Source organism: Sinocyclocheilus anshuiensis, unplaced genomic scaffold, assembly GCF_001515605.1.
Source record: "Sinocyclocheilus anshuiensis isolate Anshui unplaced genomic scaffold, SAMN03320099.WGS_v1.1 scaffold492, whole genome shotgun sequence".
NCBI classification, from domain to species: domain Eukaryota; kingdom Metazoa; phylum Chordata; class Actinopteri; order Cypriniformes; family Cyprinidae; genus Sinocyclocheilus; species Sinocyclocheilus anshuiensis.
The window spans coordinates 766687-779689 of NW_015558605.1; the positions used below are offsets into that span (position 1 = coordinate 766687).

General features: G+C 37.2%; 2 protein-coding genes across 8 annotated transcripts in view; one reads left to right on the forward strand and one right to left on the reverse strand.

Annotated features, from left to right (window-relative positions):
* The window catches only part of LOC107680200 (gastrula zinc finger protein XlCGF8.2DB-like), a 21071-nt gene extending 14493 nt beyond the window's left edge, over positions 1-6578 (forward strand). For 3 of the 7 annotated variants that reach the window (XM_016475996.1, XM_016475998.1, XM_016475997.1), the window contains exons 4-5: positions 2484-2568; positions 5485-6578. In XM_016475996.1, coding sequence (XP_016331482.1) covers positions 2484-2568; positions 5485-6359 — 960 coding nt within the window. In that variant the 3' untranslated portion in view covers positions 6360-6578. Of the gene's footprint in view, positions 1-2426; positions 2569-5484 lie in introns of all 7 variants that reach the window. The other 4 variants (XM_016476000.1, XM_016476001.1, XM_016475999.1 and 1 more) reach the window with 3 other exon arrangements.
* The window catches only part of LOC107680187 (gastrula zinc finger protein XlCGF57.1-like), a 964523-nt gene that overhangs the window by 171413 nt on the left and 780107 nt on the right, over positions 1-13003 (reverse strand). The window lies entirely within an intron of this gene.

Here is a 13003-nt window from a genome sequence, read left to right on the forward strand (position 1 = left end):
TCAAGGCCTGTTTCATAAAACAAGTTTACCAAATAAGCCAGGCTTATTTCAGTTAGTCTGACTTATTGTCACATGATTTGGTTTCAGAAAGCAAATTTAACATAGCTCAAGCTCAGTCACTGTGGCAACTTATGCTGAGAAACTAACCTGGGGCCTGTGGTAAATTTGCTTTCTGAAACCAAATCATGTGACAATAAGTCAGACTAACTGAAATAAACCTGTCTTATTTGGTAAACTTGTTTTATGAAACAGCTCAAGCTCAGTCACTGTGGCAACTTACGCTGAGAAACTAACCTGGGGCCTGTTTCATAAAACAAGTTTACCAAATAAGACAGGATTATTTCAGTTAGTCTGACTTATTGTCACAATATTGTCAATAAGCCTGGCTTGTCAGGTAAACTTGTTTTATGAAACAGCCCCCTGGTCCGGGGCAGGCTAACTGTCAGGTAACGCTGACCAATAGGAACGCATTGATATTACCGCTAACTCTCGCGCATACAATTAGTTGACTTTATTATCAGTCCAAAAATAAAAGTACACAGAAAACACAACTGAAATAAATAAAAATACAGGCTACAACCAACTGTATTTAATATATTGTGCCCGAAATTTAATGATTTTTCTTAAAGGGATGGTTCATTGCGATTTCACCTTTTTAACGTTAGTTAGTGTGTAATGTTGCTGTTTGAGCATAAACAATATCTGCAAAGTTACGAAGCTGAAAGTTCAATGCAAACGGAGATATCGTCTTTTAAAATTCTGGTAGTGTAATGACTACAAAAACGTCTGGTAGGGACTACAACAAGTTACTTCCTGGGTTCGTGACATCACAAACCCAGATAAACCCCGCCCTCGGGAAAAGGCAGCAAAGAAGTGGAAGAGAAAACTAGAGGTGCACGTGAAAATCTGTTCATATATGAATCGCGATTCTGTCTTCTAACGATTCTAATGGATTCACAAGTTTCACAATCAATGTTCTAAAGCAGTGGTTCATAATACTGTTCCTCGCGTGCACACGCTCTGCATCTCTCTCATTCAGCTCAGCTCCAACAATGAACTGTTACAATTATACACTTATTTTGTATACCGTTATTTAACTTATTTGACGCCGTTGTTTACAATACAACCGGAGCGGGACGTTAAGAAGCACACTAGAGGCGGTTTAGCCAATCACAACACACTGGGCTAGCTAACCAATCAGAGCCCATCGCCTATTTCTGAGGGCGGGGCTTCATAAAAACAGGAAAAGATCAGTCTGTTTCTCAGAGAAGGGACAGAGCGGTGTGGAATAAAGCAGTTTCTAGCCATGCAGCCTTTCTCTCAGGTTTTATGACAGTACCATTTATGTACCTTTTATGGTTACAGTAGAACATTAAAATATTACAATCTAAAATGGCTCTTTAAAGCATTAAAAACACTAAAAATATAAATAACAGAAAACAGGCTACATTTGAACTGATAAGATTTTAACTCATCTGAGCTAGTAATTAGGGCTGTATAAGTCAGCTTGCATTTGATTTACAGTTACTGCTATCATAAAAATACACTTATGTAGAATTAAAATTCTACAAAAGGCCCATTTAATGTCCAACATAAAATATTTGAGCAGAATGCATATTTTATTCAGAATTATTGCGCTATTATTCTATTGCGGTCCATCTGTTTAGCGCGCAGCAGCGCTCGTTCGCTCCGTAAGCCACTCCTGACAGCAAAATGGATATATTTGCACGACTTTCTAACATTTACAGATGAAGAATATACCTGTGACGTGTCAGTTACGCACTGAGGAAAACACAACGTCTCAAATGCGTTAAACGGCACAAATATATTCGCTGTTTGCCATGCTGGATTGATTTGATCCATGATCGACATTAAGGACTGCGTAAGAATAAGCGTGCACATCAAATTATGTTGACTCATTGAACCTGGATCGAATTAGTGAGATTGCGTGAACTTAAATTGTCGTTTATGAAACCTCTTTAGTCCCGATTGATTTGTTAGGTTATTTCAAGTCAGGTCCCCGCTTTGCCTAGCGTCTTTTGTGAAACAGCCCCCTGGTTTGTTTGGTAAACTTGTTTTATGAAACAGGCCCCTGATGTTGTCTTACGACATGACAACATGTCGCCGTCGTGATTATTTGTCTTTTCCGCTTGACTTGCAGTTCGCAACAGCACAAGCTTGTTTTTGCAAAGACAGTTTATCATGTTTTCTACAAAAGCGTCTTACTTTTTACGTTTTACGAGGCGTGAGAACGTGAAAAAGCTAGGTCAGACTGGAACGGATTTCAAGGAATGCGATTTGAATAGGATTCCAAACCAAAGGATTCCGTAGGATTTGCACCAAAACCGGATTTGGGCTGACAGTCTGAACGAGGCTTTAGTTTGTGTTTATATTTTATTTATTGTTAATTATTGTCATCTTAATAGTGACAGAGTGTCCAAACACACCGAAAGTAAAGCTACTGAGATCCATGTGACGTAAAGATGGCGTCTATTAAAGAGGAGCGTGAAGACATTAAGATTGAAGATGCAATCAGTGTGAAACAAGAAGATACTGAGGAACAAACAGGTTGGTTTTTATTCTCAAAGCTGAACGCACTCATTTGATCCTTATTAAAATGTTTCATTCTACAGAAATGAATGATTATTGAAAATTATCCTATGGGTGTTTTTTAATTAAAAAGTGGTTTTATTTGACATGGAGCGGGTGGCCACCACTAATGCTGCCTCCGAGTGCAGCTGAGAGGATCCTACTGCCAGGTTAAGCATTTGTTATTGTGACATCACACATTAATTTAGGAAAAATAATAACACATTAGTAGCCCAAACAAAACAAAAAGTCTCAATTAATTCACTCAGCCCTCCAATACCATTGCCATAATGCGGTCGGCTAGATAGGACTTAACCCATACTAATGCTTGTCCACAAATGCCAGCATATTTTTTAAGCTATTATCCAAGATAATATTGTGTTGCATGTTGCCAAAAGATGTAACAGCACTAGATGAGAGATATAACTTTTAGCACATTTTCTGTGCAAAGATGGGGCTTAAAATTTGACTGAAGTGACATAAATACAGTTTCTTTGCAGAACTGAACAGTGACACTGTGAAACGGAGAACTGAACTGTGAGATGGTACTTTTTTTGATACAAGCTTTGAAGCCTTGGTGCCAAATATCACATCACTAGTAGCAGGTATTTGCTCAGCATGAGCAACGATGTACACAAGTCCATATGATCAAAAACTTGATTGAAAGTTGTGCTGGTGAAGTGTCTAGTATGCGCTCTAGCCATTACATTTTAAATAATCTAGAGCGTATTTGTTGGCAACATTTCTAATGTGAAAGAAGGCTGTTCTATAAATGATGGAAATGTTATTATCAAAGAAGTAATTGCTCTCAGCACAACAACCAGGGGTGTATTCCAGAAAGCAAGGTTAACTTACCATCTGCTAAACCCTGAACTCTCGGTGGATTAACCCAAACTTTGCTTACTCGAGGTATGTTGGTTCCAAAAACACGTCCGGGAGTAAGTTCATTCAACCCAGAGTATGTTCCTGGTTAAGACTCAAGACATTCTCAACAGAGCGATGAATCGACGAGTCACTATGGAAACGGACGCTAAGAAAAATCGCGCCATGCTGTTTCTTTCTTCTTCTTCTTCTGTTCAAAGACCATTTGCATACTTGGTGCATATCGCCATCTAACTGATGGTTGTGCAATCATTTTTCTTTCTTTTTTTCCGTTTAATCTTTAATCCTTGAGAATTATATTGTTTGTTTGATGTTAATTATATAAGTAATAATAGTTATAAGAAATACGTTTTAGAAAATGCCTAACTATGATGTGTGAGATGCTAAAATGTAATATAATATAATAAATTAAACATTACCTTGTTATAATAGTGTTTTCTTATTTATACAGAAAACTATTATATATGCCAATAAAATAAATAATAACCGTATTAGAATAATATATTACCTTATATATTATTCTAATATGGTTATTATATTTATTATACTATTAATAGCTTTCAGTCACGTGACCGGCTCGAAGATCTGGAGGGCAAAACATCCATAGAACTGCAGCACAAGTCTGTCAATTTTCCATCTGTTTTCACAGCCGCAAACATTTAGATCACCTCTCAAAAGAATAAAACAAAGGTATGTGAACAAAATGCTAGTTTTGGCCATTTGCAATCCATATTAAGCACCCGCGGCAATATTTCAATCATTAAACAGTGCGCCAAAAGTTGTAAAAACACTTAAAGTGCTTTAATATATTTAAAACAGTAATATTAAAATATCAAATTCAGTAATCTCTATATTAATGATGTGTAGTGTACATAAGAAAGCAGATGAGGCCGGAATATGAACGCTATCCGCTTAATGGTTCAGTGTTTTCCTTATAATGGTTTTCTATGGGATACCACTTAACGTGAGAAATAAGGAGTTTGCCTTTTAATATCTGCGTTTTACTACATTACTACTTAAAGGTGACATATCATGAAAATCTGACTTTTCCAGGTTTTAAGTGCTATAATCAGGTCCCCGGTGCATCTACCAACCAAGGAAACGTGAAAAAGATTAACCCAGTAACTTTGTTTTGGTAAGTCTTTTTCTGAAAGCGTCTGAGAAAACGAGCGCTTCTGATTTCGCTCTCTTGGTGACGTAGCGAAGGGATCTCATTATAATATCACCGCCCCTTAATCTGTAAGTTTACACCCACGGTGCCGTCATTTTGATTTCGCAAGCAACAACGGTGTACCAGCTCTAACGCCATGGTGAAAGTTTGAGCGAAGCATGCTAACTGTTTTGTGTTTGGCTGCACAGACGAGCACAGAACACTGTTTAGAGTCCCAGCCTCAGAGGAGACAACAGAGCAGAGCATTTATTGATTTATTTACTGTATATTGCTGCTGCCACACAGATCTAAAATAAACGTGATTTATTTCCCAGCTGTTTACCTTCACAGACATAACCCACTGTTTTTGTAACTCGTGTGTTTTTAACGTAAACTTGTGTGTGAATGAGAACTTAGTTTAGTGCTCACATGCTGTGACAGCCGCTTTCTGTGCGTGTGCTTCGGATGTGTGCGCTCAGAAAACCGTATATCAGACGTTTAAACTAATATGGTTTAAAACGCATGATTTCAGAAAAACAGAATGGTCTGACTTCAGTTTTGTGAAAATATACATTAAAAAATATCTGCATGAAATGGAAACATTCATATAAACTCCTACCCCTAATTGAATCGCGATTTGTTTAGCGTCACATATTTGAATCGATTTTCAACCGGCTCGCAGTTAATCGTTACATCCCTAACTTATATTACAGAACTTTATTGTAATAATATGTAATATTGTGTGCAATCTGTCACGCCCACTGGAGTTTTTTTTTATGTTTTACATGTCTAAACATTTTGTTGTCTGTTGCTTTGTGCCCATTAAACTGGAGTTAACTTGTATTTGTCTCTTTTCACCTTAGATTTGATGCCGCTGAAAGAGGAGCGTGAAGTACTGGATGAAATTAAAGAAAAAGATCAGTGTAAGAAACATCATGATATCGTAACTGAAGAAATATCTGAAAAGACTTCCTCACAAAAAAGTAATTTCACCTGCCAACAGTGTGAAAAGTGTTTCTCTACAAAAAGAAACCTGAAACGCCACATGGACATTCACACTGGAGAGAAGCCTTACGCCTGCCAGCAGTGTGGAAGGTGTTTCAATAAAAAAGGAACCCTTAAAGGTCACATGAGCATTCATACTAGAGAAAAGCCTTACACATGCCCTCAGTGTGGAAACTGTTTCACCCAGCAAGGAAACTTTAACAGGCACATGAGAGTTCACACTGGAGAGAAGCCTTACACCTGCAAACTGTGTGGAAAGAGCTTTACAACAAAACTAAACCTTAAGGATCATATAAACAGTCACACTGGTGAGACGCCATTTACATGTGATCAGTGTGGAAGGAGCTTCCGATATAAGGTAACCCTTAAAAGGCACATGAAGGTTCACTTAAGAGAGAACTGTTTAATGTGTCATCAGTGTGGAATGAGTTTCTCAGACAGCAAAAACCTTAAGAATCATGTGATAACTCACACTGGAGAGCAACCTTACATGTGCCTTCAATGTGGAAAGACTAGCTCAAACAATGCAAACCTTGGTGTTCACATGAGAATTCACACTGGAGAGAAGCCTTTCACCTGCCCTCAGTGTGGAAAGAGCTTCAGATTTATCGGAAACTTTCAGACTCACATTAGAGTTCACACAGGAGAGAGGCCTTACACGTGTCTCGAGTGTGACGAGAGTTTCACATATCAGAGAGACCTGAAACGTCATCTGCTAACTCACTCTGTCTAGTGGCAAGAGGTTTACAAAGTAGAGCAATTTCAAAAATCACCTGCGCATTCAGTCTGGAGAAAGGCAAATGTCTTGTGAAATAAAATGTATCATTATACAGATACACCTGAAAATCATGCAGACGTGAGACCCTATTCTTGTTATATGTGTGAAAAGAGTTTTAAATGGCTCTGCAATTTAAAGGGGACCAGAAAATACTAGTGATGCCGATTTTTTCTCTTTCTTCTTTTGTTTGGAAATAACACCAAAGTCTCTTCTGTGCACAAAATATAAACACATTTATTTAAAATTTTGGTTAGTTTTTAACAAAAAACGTAGTTGTTAAAATTAAATAATAATGAAGTTATTTTAAAATGACAGTACATTGAAAGCTTTAAAAATAACTACAAATCAATTGCTTAACCGTAACATTTTATTTAAAGTAGTGCTGTCAAACGATTAATCGCGATTAATCGCATCTAATCGCATCAAAAAAAAACCCACACATGCATGTATATATTTAAGAAAAATGTTATTTATATTTTTCGAAATATTGAAACTGTATGTGTGTGTATTTATATATACATAATAAATATACACAGTGCACACGCATATATCATGTAAACAAAAACTTTTATTTTGGATGCGAGGCTTAAAGTTCTCCGGCATCGTGCCGGATCTCAACCAAACTAACATTACTAGCCAATCAGACATTTTTGGTCCTATAAACATGAGACACGCATAATAGTATCCAACTGCAGAGTCGCATCTGATGAGCGCGACACATTGGCTAAACTCTTCTTCTGCATATGCGGTGAGTTTGGGTTGCTTAACGTTCATTTGGGAAAACTGTGCGTTATCTCACTTAATTTGTAACTTAAGTCATTTATAAACCTATGCCAACACAGAATACATCAACATATTTCTAAATATGCGATTTATTGTAGATCGCGATTTCAAAATAAAAGTTTCTCACTTTGCATATGGTCAAATATTGCAATTAAATGGATTGAATCACATGAAACATCACCAGGCCGTTGGCGCCCTCTGCAGGTATTTGTTATAATATAGGCATATTACATTATTTATTTAACAGTGTTGTTCAATAAAACCATGTACTTTGTTTTGATACTTTATTTGAGGCCAATTATTATTGCCTCATCGTTACTTTATATATAAATATAGTCATATTAAAGCCTGTTTTTCCACTTAGGAGGAGCACAGCTTTCACTCTCAACCAAACTAACATTACTAGCCAATCAGACATTTTTGGTCCTATAAACATGAGACACGCATAATAGTATCCAACTGCAGAGTCGCATCTGATGAGCGCGACACATTGGCTAAACTCTTCTTCTGCATATGCGGTGAGTTTGGGTTGCTTAACGTTCATTTGGGAAAACTGTGCGTTATCTCACTTAATTTGTAACTTAAGTCATTTATAAGCCTATGCCAACACAGAATAGATCAACATATTTCTAAATATGCGATTTATTGTAGATCGTGATTTCAAAATAAAGTTTCTCACTTTGCATATGGCCGAATATTGCAATTAAATGGATTTAAACGTCGTTGAATCACATGAAACATCACCAGGCCGTTGGCGCCCTCTGCAGGTATTTGTTATAATATAGGCATATTACATTATGTATTTAACAGTATTGTTCAATAAAACCATGTACTTGGTTTTGATATTTTATTTGAGCCAATTATTATTGCCTCATCGTTAGTTTATATATAAATATAGTCACATTAAAGCCTGTTTTTCCACTTAGTTCAATTTGTATTACTAAAACAAACTTGTCAAAATAATCAGTAGATTACTTGATTAGCAAAATAATAACCTAGATTTGTTAAAACATTTCAAAATATAACTGCATTGTTCTACTTTTTGTAATTAAAATACAAATATTTTGCCATTAAAATATTTCTTAAAGTATTAAAACATTGTCTCGTTCTAGTGAACCAAGTATATGCATTTTGTCTCATCTCGTGAGCTAAGTGTATTTTCACACCCCTAGTGTTGATAAGCGGTGATATAGCTCATAATTTTCCAAGTGTATGATATAGCCTAGCTTTCATTCTTCAGGTCAATCATATACTCGTGAAAAAAAATCAGTTTGAATAAGGAAAGCGATAACTTTGCCATAGTATCCTTTCAAATGTTAAAGTTGCCACAGTCATTGCATTCTTTGCATGTGCTGAAGAAAAAAAAAAAGGGAAGTCGTGGCCTAATGAGTCGGACTCGTAACCCAAAGGTTGCGGGTTCGAGTCTCGTACCGGCAGGGATTGTAGGTGGGGGGAGTGAATGTACAGCGCTCTCTCCCTCCTTCAATACCACGACTGAGGTGCCCTTGAGCAAGGCACCGAACCCCCAACTGCTCCCCGGGCGCCGCAGCAAAAAAATGGCTGCCCACTGCTCCGGGTGTGTGTTCACGGTGTGTGTGTTCACTGCTGTGTGTGTGCACTTTGGATGGGTAAATGCAGAGCACTAATTCCGAGTATGGGTCACCATACTTGGCCACATGTCACGTCACTTTCACTGTCACTATTTGGAGCTGGTGTTGACATGGCTTCAATGAATATGGCCTTACAGTACACCTCCCGCCAGCTGTTATCCCTGAAGCGCAATTATTATCTGTCTAAAGACACCTATGACCACTGTGGCAGGGCTGGATTGCTGTGGCCCAAGTGGTACACTCATAGGAGATCAGGGCGAAACTATGTTTCTACCATCTCAGTTTTTAACTGCTGACGAAGGATCAGAAGACTGTGGCATTCTGGTATTGACTTTACTAGCTTATCATTTCTGCCATGTGAGTTGAGTTCATGCACTGTGGTGACTACAAGCCCTTTAAATGCCGTGTTATTAAATGTGTGCTCTGTGAACAATAACGCTTCGCTTCTGTCAGATTTTATCGTGGACAATAAGCTGGACTTGTTGCTTCTTATGGAAACTTGGCATAAACAGGATGATGGTCTTCTTTTTAATCAGTTGATTCAAGCGGGCTTTGGACTCTTCGATGTCTCGCGGACTACAGGTAGAGGTGGTGGTATTATAGTGGTCTGTAAACTGCAATACAATAGACAGCCTGTGTCCGTACCTCTTTTTAAATCATTTAAATGCCTTGTCTTATAGGTGTGGGGGGAAAAAAATCGATTTTCGAATCGACGAGTGCATACCTGTTTACATTTAATTAAGGTGGACTATATTAGACTGTAATACAAATAACTGAGTTTGCCAGGTGCATACAACATTTATGACAGATTTTCATGAAAGTGTTGGTCAGTTTGTCTGCTTGACAATCCCATTTTGCACTGTAGCAATAAAATTGAAGTGAGATAAACAAACTGAGAAATGTCTCTTTTTAGTTAAAACAGATGTTGCCAAAGTTTTCTTTGGGGACATAATGGGGATGTTACGATCTTTAAAGTTCCAGGAGTTGGAACGTAACATTTAGTTATCAATATCGCTGTGATGGTGGAGATTGTAGAAATAACCAGGCACAAATAGCATTTAACCCAACTGAAGGTTTTAATTTCCTCGAGCCTAAGCCACTAAACAGTGTGTGAGCTATATACAATGCATGATTTAGAAAACAAAAGTAAAAAGAATACATTAAACTAAGGGGAAAAGAGGAACGAGGGTGGCGCCAAATCAACAAAAGAAATAAACCAAAATAGTTCCTAAATTCCCAAAACCCTCTAACTTAACTAACCAAAGAAAAATGTAGAAAACAAACCCGAAATCCTAATAATAATTTGAAGTTGGAAAAAGGTAATAAATTGCAATAATATCGCAGAATATCTCAATATATTTAAAATAACGAGAATATTGTATCGTGACACAAGCATCGTGATAATATCGTACCGTGGGTCCTCTGGTGATTTCCACACCTATTGTCTTAAGTGTATCTGCTTCTCATGCTGCTGTGCTCACTATTTATAGACCTTCAAAACCAAACCGAGTTTGCTGATCTACTGTCCATATTGTCTGTCAAATTTAAGAGAATTTTGGTTCTGGGTGACTTTAACATACATGTAATTCAGAAAGCCTGTGCTATGTCCAAGGATTTTCCATTGCTCTTGTGACTGCTTTAATCTCTCAGTTTGTAAATGTTCCCACTCACTGTAAAGGTCATACATTGGATTTAGTCATTGCAAATTATTCTTTTCTCTCTAACTTTTCTGTTGTGGATGTTGGTCTTTCTGACCATTTAGCTATCTTCTTTAATATTGAGAAATCACATTTTAGTGGAGAGACTTTCAATTTCACTCTGTAAATGTCAGTTGATCACGCTGTTTTTGCAAATTCAATGGTCTCTTCTTTAGATATTATAGTATCCTCGGCTCCTCTTGAGGATAACATTTTATTATTTTACAATGCCCTCACAGCCAACTTGGACATCTTTACTCCCATAAAAACACATAATGTCTCATTTGTACAGTTTGCCCCTTGGTATAAGGAATGATTTGTGATCACAGAAGTTTGCATGTCGGAAATTGGGGCGAAAGTGACGTTGCTCTGGTTTAAATGTGTTCCACCAAGCTTGGAAAAATTGCTTGGCACACTACAGAGTAGCTATTGAAACTACAAGATCTACATACTTTTTTGTATTATTGAAAATAATCAAAACAATCCTAGACAGCTTTTTCACACAGTTAACAGTCTACTTAATGTAGATGGTGCCAGTTCTTTGACTTCATCTGATTGGTTGTGCAATGATTTTCTCAAATATTTCAGTAAAGAAATTGATCATATTCGCACAAATATTCATAGTTCCTCTGGGTCTGCTGTTTTAACAGTCAATACATAAAGCTTTTCTGGCACTCCATTTTCCAAATTTACTTCATTACAATCTGAGTTACTCTGCAAGCAGGTTTCTCGTATGAAAGCTTCCACTTGCATACTTGATTCTTTGCCTTGTAGCCTATTTAAATTGCTTTGGTCCTTTGTGTCCCTCAGTTCTTGCTATAATAAATGACTCTTTGTCAACTGGTGTGGTGCCAGCAGCACGTAAAACTGCTGCTGTCACTCCCGTTTTAAAAAAGCTAAATTCTGATGTGAACATTCTTTCTAATTTTCACCTGATCTCAAATCTTCCATTCCTGGCTAAAATCTTAAAGGTTGTGGTTGTGGCCCAACTGAATAAACACTTAATTGAAGCAAAAAACAAACTGCATTTGGTTTGTCAGAGACTGGTTTAGGTCCTATCTTACTGACCGCGCAGTCAATTTGTTTTTATGGGTGTCTATAGATCCAAGGTTGGTCCTGTTCATACTGGTGTCCCACAGGGGTCAGTATTGGGTCCCTTACTTTTTGTATGTATATGTATATTTACCCACTTGGTCAACTACTAGGATCTCTTGACCTTAATTACCACTTCTATGGTGATGATACGCAGATTTATATTCATTCAAGACTAGGTCAACATGTGGACGTTGTGCATCTTTCTAACTGTATCTCACTTAGATCAAGAATTGGATGTCTAATAATTTTCTGTCTTTAAATAGCTCCAAAACAGAAGTTATGCTCCTCTGCTCTCCCCATCAACTGCGAAATGCTGGTTCTCTTACTTTATCTGTTGATGGTGTTGCCTTGGAGTTTCAAAGCAAACTAAAAAATCTTGGAGTCATCTTTGATGCTTCACTGTCATTTGAGCCTTTTGTGCAGAATACGGTTAAGACATCTTTTTTTCACCGTATTGGGTCCCTTACTTTTTGTATGTATATGTATATTTACCCACTTGGTCAACTACTAGGATCTCTTGACCTTAATTACCACTTCTATGGTGATGATACGCAGATTTATATTCATTCAAGACTAGGTCAACATGTGGACGTTGTGCATCTTTCTAACTGTATCTCACTTAGATCAAGAATTGGATGTCTAATAATTTTCTGTCTTTAAATAGCTCCAAAACAGAAGTTATGCTCCTCTGCTCTCCCCATCAACTGCGAAATGCTGGTTCTCTTACTTTATCTGTTGATGGTGTTGCCTTGGAGTTTCAAAGCAAACTAAAAAATCTTGGCGTCATCTTTGATGCTACGCTGTCATTCGAGCCTTTTGTGCAGAATACAGTTTAGACATCCTTTTTTTCACCTCAGAAAAATAGCACATTTAAGTCCTATGTTGTCCTTCTCAGTGTCTGAGAGGTTAATAAACTCTTTTGTCTTTTCACATGTTGACTATTGTTATGGTCTTCTTGTTGGAGAAGAAGACAAATCCTAAAATCCTCCATTAACAAACTTCAATATTTACAAAATTCAGCTGCTAGAATTACATTTACATTTAGCAGACGCCTTTATCCAAAGCGACTTACAAATGAGGACAACAAAGAGAAACAATTAGATAGAATAGAAAAAAATAGAAAGCTAGCGGGGTTTTTTTTAATAAAAGAAGATACATAGATAAAGTAGAATTAAAAAAGAATAGAAAGTGCTAGCGTTAGCACAAACAATGCTTCAGTTTTTAACAAACACAACTTGTTAAAAAATTACATAACTAACAGTCATTGAATAGAAAAGAAGAAATACCAAGTTCTGTCATGAAATCCTAGATGGCGCAGGCTGATGGATCCTTAACGTAAATGATGACATACTTAGCATTAAACGACTTGTCACAAGCTGATTGGTTCATGTTGCATACGCAGCCAATGAGCTTG